The sequence below is a fragment of the Protopterus annectens genome, chromosome 2.part2 (assembly GCF_019279795.1).
Source record: "Protopterus annectens isolate FY-2018-M chromosome 2.part2, PAN1.0, whole genome shotgun sequence".
NCBI lineage: Eukaryota > Metazoa > Chordata > Ceratodontiformes > Protopteridae > Protopterus > Protopterus annectens.
In genome coordinates, this window is record NC_056730.1 from 397,287,087 (window position 1) to 397,301,141 (window position 14,055).

Genomic DNA, 14,055 nt, shown 5'->3' on the forward strand with positions numbered 1-14,055 from the left:
TTATATCCACTAAATCAGAGAGGAGGACACAGAAACAGAATGACTTTAAATGCCATGCCAGCTAAGGGAAGCGGGGGGGGGGGGGTCTTCTACACTGCTTATGAAATCCTATCTTTATATCCACTGCAACAAGCAGTAAAATTGCTTCCTCAATGAGCACCACTATTAAATGAACAGACAGTTTTGCATCTAGTCTGCTCAGCCACTACAAGTGCTACTCAAGGAATGGCAAACTTACCCAGAAGAAAAGCACACTTACAATTACTCTATTGCAGAAAAATGCATTATTTAAATTCACTCAAGAACCCAAATCTTTACCTTTGGCATGTTGGATAAAGTTGTATATGTGTTTGGTCGTTTAATTTTGATTTGAAATGTAGCTTTGAATGCAGGTTCGTCAAAGCAGGGAAAAGCCATCCTTGCTGCCAAGGGTTCAAACTGAGTGGCAGCCAGCTCTCTGCAAGAATAGAGAAAAGAAAAGTTAGCAGTTTCTAAACCGCACATTCAAACCAAAGTGTCTGATTTAATATACAAACAATAAGCATTAAGTAATTTCAGTAGGAGCCTTCTGATTGTATGACTACAATTTTTTTGTTTAGTTTCATAAAATGCCACATTTTTGACTGGAGATCAGCAGGTCTGCCGTAACTCTCAAACTGTAAGTTGCAAAACATTCTCAAATTTGTCTTACCTCAAAACGTTGCACATAAAAAGAATTCTCTGCATTTTAGCATGTACTAATACTGGAGAACTACTTTATTAACAGCAAAAACTAACAGAAATGGTGAAAACCAAAATTAAAACAATGATGCATTTGCCAATCACAGAAACTGATCGTGTTTTTACTGGGCAAGAAAACAAGCAAAGTGGCCCTTCCCACTCTATGCTACAGAAAGTATAGCTCCTCCCATATCCTAATGAAGGGCAAAAAAGAACTCCAAATGTTAAAGAAAAACTCCACCTTGGAAGTCATCAATGTGCCCGTTTCATTGTTTATTTGTATTCAGAGTTCTTTTACGCATGAAAATCAGCATAAGGATTATTCCTAGGATACTCCGCCGAGGAGGGATAGATTCCTGTCCCAGAGACTTCCCATACTCTGGAATAAACTACCTATCTATATCAAACAAAGATCCTCATTAGCACTCTTCAAGAAAAATCTTGATGATTGGATGGGAAATAGGAAATTCACCCCAGGGATCACGTCTGTGGCTCTGCTTGACAGTGGCACAGGAAAATAATTTTCTTGGGTGGCAAAAGCCAGGGTACCTTTTTGGCTGGGCTTGTATAGGCCCCAGGGCCGATAGCCTAGTACCTACCTATGAACCTAAGCATAAATTAAAACATTTAAGTATCTTTTTGTTCAGAAAATGGCCATCACCACAGCAGCCATATTAATGAAATTGTGTTTTACTGCTTTATGTTCTTGTTCCCTGAATCCATTGAACGTCTCCTTCATGAATCATGCAAGACAAAAGGAAATGATGCTCTGTTCCTTCTTGCTGACAACATGGGAGTACTGAGTCAAAGAATCTTACACACCTGAAACATGACTGCTTGCATTTTTCCCTAAATGTCCCTCATTAGTGTTTTCATCAGTTTTTCTTCCATACTATTCACATTGGTTATACAGCTTTAACAAAATATAATAGTATAAATGCAGTCTTTTGTTAGAATGTCAGTGCATGGTCCCGCACTAACAGATTCTCCCCTCACTGTAGTGTAGTAGCAAAGCTGTCACTTTAGTGAACGCGTCTTGCTTCATATGTGCCTAGCAACATGCCTATTAGCTATTACTTCAAAGTTCTTGTAAGGAAGGAGCATACAAACTAATACTTCTATCCCCCAGCGGTTGCAATAAGATCTGTGCCCCCTTTTATCCTGAATGGTGTACAAATAAGATCAAAAGTATCCCACTGTTTTAGTTTTACATTTCCTGTCATGTTATCGGTTCCCATACAGAGCAGCACTTCAACAATTATGTATCAGAGCAACCTTCTGTTCTTCAATTTGTGTTGATTTTTTTTTTTTTTTTTTTACTGAGAGGCACAAATGCCTTCTTGCATTATAGGTGTTCACTTCTGCAGTCATACCGCCATCCTTGATTTGTTCCTTAAAAAAATAGTAGTCATTCGCTGTGCACAAGACTAAAATACTACTGCCTGTAAGCTACACTCCTGAGTGTTATGACGATCAGTAAGCTGATGGTACACAGCATCAGATTCAGTTTCCACAAACTAATCCTGTGCTATGCGCATATTCCTTTGTTTCAGTATCAGTAGTACTCAATAAATCAAAACCATAATGGGCATGACAAATTAGTAGTTATTCTCTGTGATGTTAATAAGACTGGTTCTGTCTGTAGAGATGTAGCATTTACAGAAAAGAACTGATCCAACGTTTGGATTAATACCCAAAAAGATGTGGCAGCTGTGTGCACAGACACTGTTTCTCATTCTCTCTTAAACAAAGGTAATGGGGAAATGTTACACTGCGCATGTTTTTTTATAGCAGCTGCTGAAGCAGATCCTTAAGTAGAATAACAGTCATAGAGATTATTATATTCATAAAGTAGTAGAAGGCTTCTAAGTAAACATGGGGATGGAGAAAAAAGATTCTACTGATAGGAAAGACTGCAATTAGGGGTACAGAGAATGGGCGAGAGGGGACTGGAATTTAATGGAGGAAGCTAGCAAAGGAACCAAGGTACTTGGAGCAAATAATTAGTGAAGGAAACATAAGAGAATGGAAAGAGGCCAAGAAGGCATTTGGATTGCATGCTAATGAGTGCCTTCCCTATCAGGGATTAATACATAGAGAGAAAGGGCTAGGGGGATCCTAAATGAAAGACCTGCACTATTTGAGTTTTTAACTGAATATAGCACAGAAGCTGCTGTTTAAAAAGGATAATAAGCAGGACATATAAAATACTGCAAAACTATAGGAATAAATCAGAAGAGGTCAGAACATATTGGAAAGAGAGACTAGATATGTAATTCACAAAGAAACAATGGGAGGCCATATGTATGGCTTCAAAACAGCAACAAAGTCTAGAAGATTTAGGATTTTTGCTTGGAAGTGTTTGTGTAGATACTTTTATACCCCAAGCAGACTACAAAGAATTTTTCCTCAAGGTGGCAAATGTTGGAGGTGTGAATGGGAAGAAAGAGGTAATGGGAAACTTATGTTTGGGAGTGTAATGAGTTAGTATTTTATTTTTATTTTATTTAACATTTGTTGGCCGGGAATGTCAGACTAGGTTCCACAGAGCCTGTTTTCAGTGGAGGCCCGGGGAGAAACGCTAGTAGACTTTAAAATTGTCCACAGAGTACTCTGTCAGGAATACTGAGTGAGCAAATGAGTGTAACTAAAGAAATAATTTTTTTGAGCTGGGATACAAGATCAGAATTGTCTTGACACAGTAAGGCCTTGTTAAATTTAATTCTGGTGGCTGCAGAGAAAGAAAAAAAATGGAAATCAGAATCTAAACCAACTATAAAAGTAGTAAATATTATGACAGAGATAAAAGGACAGGAAGTGGGATCTTTAGAAAAGGATAAGAGTAAATTAAATATAAAAATCAAAATTGTGGGAACAATGCACGACAAAAAAAAAACATTTTTGAGGATGAATGAGGTTTAAGAGAAGGTAGAAATGTAATAATTTATGTAATGTTGCCTAGATTATGCATCATATACATTTGTTATATATCCTGTAATGTTTGTAAATGTGAACTTGTTAATATGGTTTAATTACTGTTCTATAAATGTACATTTGTCTATGTCACAAGTGATACTTCAATTGTTCTCACGCGGGTCCAGGCTGTTCCTAAAAATTAATCTAAGCTAATGCTTGCTTTAATGTTATTTGGTAGCCTACTCCATGCATTAGCTACTCTCTGAGACCTAATTAGTACACTTCTCATTCCTACAGACCCTTCTACGTAGGCTGTCTGATGATTCTCTACTACTTGTTGATAACCCCAAACATTCCCAGAGGTAGTTGTCTCTAAGTGCCTTATACACCTCAATAAGGTCTCCTCTTAACTATCTGTAAGAGAGACTGTACAAATTCAGACATTTAGTCTTTCAGAATAACTTAAATTTTCACATCTATGGATGCTCTTAGTATATTTCCACTGTACTTTTTCCAGTTTATTCATGCTTTTTTTAAAAGGTTTCCATATACTCAACTTTGAGTCTAATGTAACTAGCAGATAATGACTTCATTGTTTTACACAGTGACACTTTTGATTCCATACTATCTGTTCTTAATCTTCTGGGTACTGGTTTAGATTTCAGTTTGGCAGAATTATCTAGCAACAAATTAAACTTTATAACCTCATAATCACTGCACATCAATGGTAGTATAATTTGACATGAAGTAAAAGTAATTTCTTTAGGAACACAAACAGTGTCTAGTATGTTTCTTTTACTATCTGAAGCAACTGCTGTTCCTGAACAAATAATTTCCTTATTAATGTTGAATCTATATTATTTCTGTTGGTTTCTGGTAAGCGCAAGTCCTCAGCCACTATTACTCTTCCCCCTGAGTTTCATGCAAGAAATGTATGAATTTCTGTAGGTCATCAGCACTTGACTTTGGTGGTCTACAGACTCCAACAACTGTTATGTATTCCAGAGTTGTATTCATTGTCACAGTTACACAACCTACAGTATTGGTGTTATCACTGAATGTGTAATAATCACCGGTCTCATAATATTTAATCCCTATCATAACACCTCCACCTGTTTTTTTTTTTTTTTTGTTAGAATGTATGTTACAGAAAAAACCTTTAAACCTTGGCAGAACTGGTTTCCAATGATTGTTCTTTAACCATGTTTTACAAACAATAACATCATCAATCTTGTAAAAATGTAGCACATTTTCCAATAATAAAAAACTTTATTATTAATGCTCTTAGCATTAACAGCCATCAAAGATGCATCAGATGTTGCTATCTGGCAATAATCCTGTCTTTTGTTTGCCAAATTTTGCAAAATATCTGCTGTAAAAATTCTCTTCACTCAATTTGACAACTGCACACTGTCCTGTCTAAATATGCAAGCCCAAAATTAGGCTCAGATGCTCTATACGTTTCCAGTTTTTTTAAAACTAGACATTTGTTCATACAAGTATTTACCAAAAAAATATTGTCATTCATGGAGACCCAACTTTCCTTTCACTATGAGATTTGTGAAAAATATATCCTAACACTAGTATAAACTATTGCATCTAAGAGGGCTGTTAGTTCCCTACTAGCAGTGAGTCCTTGTGAGTGAGACAATTTGTACAAACATGAAAAAAGCAGATCCATGCTTCCTTACATTAAGGTGTTCTAAAGGGTTTCTGACATCCTTTATCTTTGCTCCTGGCAAGTATAAAATTATCCAAAGTATCAGTGCCTCTAATAACAATCTTCAATTGCAATAATATTTGTTCTGACCAGATCTGAAGAGTCTTCACCTTCTAATTCAGTGATATCTACTCATCAGTTGCTACAAAGGAATGATCTTCATCACCATTAGTCTTATCAATCCACTGTTTACATTGCTTATTACATTTGCAAGTGGACAATTCTCATTCATCTGGATTTGTACAACCACAGTACGAGTCATGTTGTCAGCTTCTGTTCATCTCCTCTTCCTTCTTGCAGTAATGTTCTTCTATCCTTCTATGTTCAGTTTTGATTTCCTCCTTTTTACCTACCCCTTGCCCCTATTTTTCTGCCTTCTCTTTGGGAAAAAAAAGAAGTTATGTTCTTACCATAACGTTCCATCTGTGCTGTCGATCTTCATTTATTCTTGACTGTTGGGTTTCGGTTCTGGCCTCAGAACCGGCTCAGCCATTTTATCAAGCTCACGCCAGCCAGAAACTCGGTTACCTATAATGCCTCTCTCCCTTCCCTTCAGAACGAGTTTTGCCTGTAGAAATAAAACGTGGACACTTTGTCTGAGCAACTGCCATACTATAAAACCAGGACTAATTCTGAACTTCCAGGAGTCTTTGGAGGGGGTTGGGGGGTGGAATGTCAAGAATGAATGAAGATCGACAACACAGATGGAACGTTAAGGTAAGAACATAACTTTTTATCTGATGTTGTCAATCTTCATTCATTTCTGACTGTTGGGACAAAGTCCCCAGCGGTCCTATGGGAGGATATTTCTGAGAACCATAGAGCCAAAGGATGCTCTTCCTCTGGAGACCATATCCAATTTGTAATAAGTGATAAAGGGGTAGACCAAGTGGCCGCTGCGCAAATGTTATCCATTAAGGCTCTAGAATGAAAGGCTAGTGAAGTGGAAACTAATTTGGTAGAATAAGCCTTGACCTTGGTTGATTTGTTTATGACCAAATTAAACTAAACCCAAGTGATGCAATCTCTCAACCATTTCGAAAAGGTAACTTTGGAAACTGGTTTGCCCAGCTGAGTACCTGAAAAAGACAGGAACAACTGGTCCGATTTCCTAAACAATTTTGTTTTATCAAAGTAAAAACGTAATTGTCTATGTACACCCAACAAATGCAAACAATATTCTCCTTTGTTTGAGAAGTTTGGGAAGAAAACTGGTAGGTCAATGGACTGATTAATATTTGAGTCCGATAAAACTTTGGGTAGAAAGGAGGGATTAGTTCTAAGTGATACTCTCTCTGTGAAAAAACGATATATGGACGGTTCACACACAAAGCCTGCAATTTTGATGTTCTCTTGGCCGACATGATGGTTACCAGGAATATGGTCTTCCAAGATAAAAATCTGATATCACAGGTGGCTACTGTCTCAAAGGCCTGACTATCAAACTTTGCAAGATTAACGTCAAATTCCAAGGTTCAATGGGTTCTTTAAAATGTGGTTTCAAATACAAAACGCCCTTTAGGAATGTTTGGAAAAGGTGATGGGACATTAAGGAAAGGTCATCAAAGCCATTATGGAAATTTGAAATAGCAGCTAAATGAACTCTAATAGTAGAAGCTGAGGCTCCTGATTGGAATAAAATTAATACATATTCTAATATCTTATTAATCGTGGATGAAAATGGATCAATTCCTTCTCCATAAGACCAAAGCACAAATCTGTTCCATTTAGTAAGATAAAGTTTTCTGGTGGATGGTTTATGAGAAGCCAGAAGTATCATTTGTACTGAGGAAGACAGATTAGTCTGTCTGGCAATTACTGGAAGTGGAAGTACCAAGCCGTCAGCTTGAATCTTTGCAGGTTGGGATGGACCAGCCCCTGCAGATGAGACAACAGGTCTGGATGTGGGTCCAGAGTCCATGGACAGTGAACTAGGTGAGGTCAGAGTAAGGGGAACCAGACTTGGCGGGGCCAATAAGGTGCAATGAGGATCACTTTGCTTCTCAAACATTGGGCTTTCTTCAAAAACTGAGGAATTAGGGGAAAGGTGTAAAGGCGTAAAGCAGTCCCAGGGGCCAAGCATGTAGGAGACCATTTCTTGGAGACTCCCCCAAAGAGGGGGGGGGGCAGGGCAAAGTAGCTGCTTTGCTTCTCAAACACTGGGCTTTCTTCAAAAACTGAGGAATTAGGGGAAAGGTGTAAAGGCGTAAAGCAGTCCCAGGGGCCAATCATGTAGGAGACCATTTCTTGGAGACTCCCCCAAAGAGGGGGGGGCAGGGCAAAGTAGCTGCTGCATTTGTGGTTTATGGGAGATGCAAACAGGTCGCAGCAAGGCTGTCTCCATCGACAAAATATCTTCACCGGTACATTGGGATTGAGAGACCACTCATGAGGCAGGAGTATGCATCTGCTCAGTTTGTCTGCAATCACGCTGGAATGCCGTGGAAAGTGCACTGCTATCAGAAAGCGGTTGGAGGCTATCGCCCACTGCCACACTCTTACGGCTTCCCGACAAAGGGTAGGATCTGGTTCCTCTCTTGTTTGTTGATATACCAGACCACCGACATGTTGTCTGACTGGATAGCAATTTTCCCTGAAGGAAGGGCAGATTGAAATGCTTGCAATGCTAAGAGCGCCGCCCTCAGTTCTAGGGCACTGCTATGCAAAATGGTCTTTAAGGGGGACCAAGTGCTTTGGACGGTCTTTCCCTGAAAATGCCCCCCCCCCCCCCATCAAGGATGCATCCGTGGTCACCACGGCCTTGGGCTGAGAGGGTTTAAAAAGGCGACTCCATAATTCCTCTTCTGGCTTCATCCACCAATATAGATCCTGCATGCATCAGTTGGCTATGCAGATTGGATAGGACATCGGATGTGTTAACAGAAACCACTATGAAGTCAGGAACCAGTAAAGTAGTCCCATGTGGTACCTCGCCAAAGGACCTAGGGTGATTGTTGCTGCCATTGACCCCAGAAATTGTTAAGACTAAACGAGCCAGGACTTTGTCTTGACAGAGTATCACTTGAAGCTGTGACCTCAGCCTTTGCAGTCTGAAGAGGCAGAGCAGCCACACAGGATTTTGTGTTGAATGTTGCTTCGATGAATTCTATATCTTGTGTGAGGGATAGCTTTGACTTTTCCCTGTTTAATGAAATGCCTAAGAACTCTGCAAGTTCTAGAATGGAGACCAAGGCGTGAAGCAGTAGATGCCTGGTGGGAGCAGTGAGGAGCCATTCATCTAAATATAGAAACACATGGAATCCTTGTAGCCTTAAGTGAGCTGCTACCACGGTCATGCATTTTAAACACCCTGAGACCAAAGGGCAGTGCTCGAAACTGGTAATGACTGGCTCCCAGTCGGAAGTGGAGGTATCATCTGGAGCACTTGTCCATTTTTATGTGGTAATACACATCCTGAAGATCTATACAGCATATCCAATCATCCGGAAAGATAGACTGTACCGTGACCATCCGGAATTTTGTCCGTCGAACAGACTTGTTCAAGACACAGACGTTCAGAATTGCCCTCCAATCCCCTGTCTTTTTTGGCACTAAAAATAATCTTGAGTAAAATCCAAATCCTATTTGGTCTGGTGGTACTGTTTGGATTACTTTTTTTTTTTTTTGAACCAGCTTTTGAATTTGTAGTACTGCTGTATCCCTCTGACTGGGTGGAACATCAGGGAGTCGCCTTTGTGGTCTTGGATAAAGATCGAACGGGATATGGTAACCTCTGGTAATTCTCATCTGTACCCAGGAATCTGATGTTATTGAGTGATAGACTAAGTGGTGCAGAGAGAATCTTCCCCAGACTGCCTCCAGAGGTAAGCAACTGGGCAGCTGCTCAGGAGCAATGGTAGGGTTTGTCCAGAAAAAGAATCTCTGGAACGCTGATTACATGGGCCCCCCTCTGCCACAGGGAGGGGCATCTTCCTGATGAGTTGCCCCCATTGCCCCAGAGGGAAAACTCACCACGTGTGTCCCAAAAAGGCCCTTGGGACTTTCTGAACTACATCTTTCCACCCCTCTGATTCCTGGGAATAAGGTCACTGAGGACCAGAAAATTGCATGCCCACAGCAGAAAGGGTCTTTCCATCCTTCTTGCACCTGGCTAAATGTGCCTCTGACTTTTAGGCCGAACAACGAGGTAGCATCAACCGGAGGGTTGATAAAGGAAGACTTGAAAGAGTCTGTGAAGTCGTATAAGCGCATCCAAGCATGATGTCTAATGCCAATGCCTGTACCCGCTGCCCTGGCCATCCCTTCGGCTGTGTGTGCAATAAACCGCATGGACGAGTTCAATATCGATTCTAAGGTCGCAGGATGGGAGGCAACCTTATCACATACCTCCTCAGACACTGCATCTGCCAAGGTCTCTGAAAGTTCAGTGATCAGGTCCCTCTGAAGACGCGTAAAATGTGCCAAGAAATTCAACGACCATATGGCAAAGATTGTTGAAGCATAGACCCAGTTCCCAAATCTGTCCATCATCCGAGACTCTTGGTTTGGAGGATGGACTGCAGGAATCTCCTCTGCAAGTTTTCTTTGTGGCAGCCGCCACCACCATAGCATCCACCACTAAGCCTTTAGACCAGTGGGGTTGATCTTCTGGTGCAGAAAGAATTTTGTCCGGTCTCTGAGGGATTGACTCTATAGTGTCAGGGGCCTTCCAAGCATGCTGCATGATGAGTTTGACCAATTCTTAGGCAGGTGAGGTCACCCAAGAAGTAGAAGGTTGGGCACGAAAAGCCTGCAAGAAGACAAGATTCCTCGGAGAAAGGGTTGGTGGGCTTCCAATCATCTCTCTGTTTCAAGATTTCTAGGATGTCTCCAAAGGAGACATCTTCAGGGGGTGACCGTGGAGCATCGTAATCTATATCCTCAGTAAGAGATTCTTCAGGACAATCTATGTACTTCCTCTTGCATGATCTCTTACGGGGTGGCTTCTCAGGGAGAAGGTCTGAGGAGGACTCCAAAGAGATGCTACCCTGCAGCAGGGTGTCTTGCTGCTCTTGTGCTCACTGCCCCGATGTAGCAGACTGTGCTAGTTGCAAGCCAGAGGATATACAGATGTGACACTCCAACAACTATGATGCCAACAGCCCTCTCCATAATCTGAAAGGAGCCCAAAACAGAGAAAGACAACCTCATAATCGGGGTCACACCCCGCTCCGACGAGCCCACCTCCAGAGAAGGAACCCAGAAAGGACTAGGAATTGTCAAAGCACCAAAAACCCTAGACGGTGTCATGGAAAAAAATCGGCACCAAACTAGGGATCCCAGAGCTGGCAGCAAAGTCACAATCCCATGATTGGGTCATCTCTGAATGAGCCGTGGACCACAGAGCCGGTTCCGGAACCAAGCATCGGTACCAAAGTAGTTGGCACTGAGAGTGGCATCAAAGTCGGGGGCTCCAAGACCTGCAGACAGGTTGAAGGATGAAGATAAGCTGGAGTCCTTGGAAACAGACCTCAGCTCCAGATGGGAGAGAGGTCTTAGACAGAGCTGATCCACTAACCTAACTACATCAAGTTCTGAAAGGCTCCTGGTGGAATGCATAGACATCCTTGAGGGTGATTCTGAACATTCAATAAAGGGACTCAACTGCTGACCAAAAAAGGGGTCAATAGATGGGAGTACCTAGTCCCGAGTAAGGATTCTACCTTCGGCATCGCGGTCAGCTGACCAGTTGTTTGTGCTGGAGTGGAAGTGACCAAGAGGGTCACAGGTACCATTGAAGGGATCGGTACCAAGATGACTTTTGTTGGCTCAGTAACAGTTGTCGGCACTGTGGGGAAAGCTATAGGCTTTGGCGCAGAAATGGTTGCAGGTGTCTATTTTGAAACTTTAGGCTTTGGTTCAGAGGAAGAAACCTGGCCTGTAGAACCTGGCCTGTAGAAGATTTTGAGTCAAGAGATTTAGGAGATGCCAGAACAGAGTGGCTCCTCTTTTTTGCTTCTTTCTTGGGAGACGTTGACGTCTCCACCTCAGACAAAGCCTCACTAGTAATGTCTTTCGGCTTTTCCTGGTTAGGAGTCGCCATAGCAGAACTCCGGTCCGCTAATGATCGGCAGTGGATTTTTACAGTGCTGAGTTGCCAGCCCGACGCCCAACCTTCAAGGAAGGCACACCCATTCACGGACGCACCTACCTGCATGTCTTTAACGTCACTCGACCGTGGGGAGGACATGCAGACTCCACACAGAAGGTGCTCCACCTGAGAATCGAACGGGAGAACCTCTTGCTGTGAGGCAACAATGCTACCTGGTGCACCACAGCGGCACTAGACAAAGCCTCACTAAAAGGGCATTTTAACAGCCCCTTGAGGATGAATTTGTTACGCCGCTCTGCAAGAGTGCTGAAACCCTTGCAGAGTTCACACAGTGGTTGGACTTCTAAATGTGGCACCCTCAAACAATACACACAAGATGCCCGTCCGCGTTGGGCATCTTTCTATCACATTCCTCACACTGCTTAAATCTAGTTGTACTCATGTTTCTCTGCCATTTTTAATTAGAAGAAAAAAAGTACATACAGCAAAAAACTTTTCCACACACACACACACACACACAACAACAAGCAAGAAAAGCAAGAAAGAGTTTTTTTTTTAAAAGGGTTGTGCCAACAATCATAACGAAGAAAATACCAAGAAGGGGTAAAGAAAGGGGTAAAAGGGAATACCAACGATGGTATTAAAGAATTACCAGAGGTAAGGAGGAAGGGAGGGGCTATACCAGTGATGGTAATGTGAGAAATACCAGAAAGGTAAAAAGGGAGAAAAACAACACACACACAGGAAATATCAACAGTAACCAGGAAAACTAAGTTAGCGACAAGTTTAGACTTAAAGAATAAGCTTTAGTAAAGATATTTTACGAAAAAAAAAATTAGCACTTAGCTTGAAAGCATGGCTGATGTGTCCTAAAACTCTACATGGCAAACGAGACCTAAAGGGAAGGGAAGAGAGGCACTATGGGTAGTCTTAGCTCGAGGGTTTCTGGCTGGCACAAGCTTGATACAATGGCTGAGCCGGTTGAGAGGATGGAACCGAAACCCAACAGTGAAGAATGAATGAAGATTGACAACATCAGATGTACACCTTTTTCTGTAGATTGAAAGTTTTCTGGTATAAAAATGTTATTCCCTGAAATCTGTGTGTTACATGATAAAACAGTGTCTTTTTGGTGTGTATTCTTTTTGCTTTATAAATGTTAAAACAGTTTATTTTTCTTTATTTGTTGTGAACTTCTTCCTTTCTTTCATTTTCTTCTACAGGCTCTGAATCTTCAGATTGATGAATACTTATATCCAGAATTCCAAAGTTACCAGTGGTATTATCTTGTTCCATAGGCGTGGAGTGACCTTTACTAATAACAGACACTTCCTTTCCTAAATCTGTACTCTTTGCCTAACATTATTTATCTCATCAGTCCAGTCACTAATATATGTAACAACAGTTCTCCAAACTGTGCCAATTGCTCAAGTGCAATCATCAGTAAGTCTGGTTCTACCTCAGTTAGACGACACGCCAGAACATCGACAGGGAAATCGCGAGCCCCAGAAGATCGACAGTTCAGAAGACCGACGCGACGGGCCCCAGAAGATCGGCAGTGCAGAAGACCGACCCGACGGATGAAAGCACCGATGCCGAGGATGCCGGCATGGGAAAAGGCTGTGTAAGTATGCGGTAGTGACGGACGTTAGGGTGCGAGTAAGGTAAGTGTGGATACTGACGGTCTGTGGGGATAGGGGTGGGTTAAGTGAGTTAGGGTTAGGGAGCAGGTCAGGTAAGTGTGCGGTAGTGATTGTGTTTGGGTTAGGGGCGGGATAAGTGAGTTAGGGTTAGGGAGCGGGTCAGGTAAGTGTGCGGTAGTGATTGTGTTTGGGTTAGGGGGGGATAAGTGAGTTAGGGTTAGGGAGCGGGTCAGGTAAGTGTGCGGTAGTGATTGTGTTTGGGTTAGGGGCGGGATAAGTGAGTTAGGGTTAGGGAGCGGGTCAGGTAAATGTGCGGTAGTGACGGACCTTAGGGTTAGGGTTGTAGGTAGTTGTGTATGTGAGGTTTAGTGTGGGTTTGTAGGGATTTTGGTGTGCTTGTGTTGTGTACGTGGTTTTTGGACAGGGAATGTGTTTTGTTTGTTGATTGTTGTGATTGTGGTGTGTGCAGTGTATGAGGTTTCGTGTTTGTGTACCGTCGGTTATTTCATTGTCGGGCATGTGGGGTTTCGTGTTTTTGTACTGTCGGTTATGTGGTTTCGGTGATTGCGTTGTCGGTGTTTTGGGGTTTCGTTTATGTCAGGTAGAACCGTAAGTCTACATTTTCGACTAATAATCGTAAGCATATCATCCAACTTTTGTCATAAGGAACACAGATCACCAGTGTTACCAGCTGTTACCTTTAAAGATACTTAGCATTTAGTACACTGTACAAGTTACTTGTGCTTTGGCAAATCATTAATGGCGTACTCATTTAAGGAATTCATTTCCCAGCTGCAAATGAATAAAGAATTTTAAAAGAAAAGGATAATCAAAAACAGCTATCACAGAATTCAGAGAGATTTTAAATTAACTTCTAAGAGCAACATCACACAAAAAATATACAACCAAATTAACTAAATTTAATAAATAAAACTAAATAAAGTAAAATACAGTTGTTGCCATGAGCATATCAGTTGTGAAAGTCATAGAAAAGCTGGAATTCC

At 41.6% G+C, this 14,055-nt stretch overlaps 1 protein-coding gene across 1 annotated transcript in view; it reads right to left on the reverse strand.

The window, feature by feature from the left end:
- Positions 1 to 14,055, reverse strand: part of LOC122795645 (leucyl and cystinyl aminopeptidase) — a 1,650,338-nt gene that overhangs the window by 1,188,422 nt on the left and 447,861 nt on the right. The window contains exon 3 of the mRNA XM_044063917.1: positions 319 to 457. Within this exon, the coding sequence (XP_043919852.1) occupies positions 319 to 457 (139 nt within the window). The remainder of the gene's footprint in view (positions 1 to 318; positions 458 to 14,055) is intronic.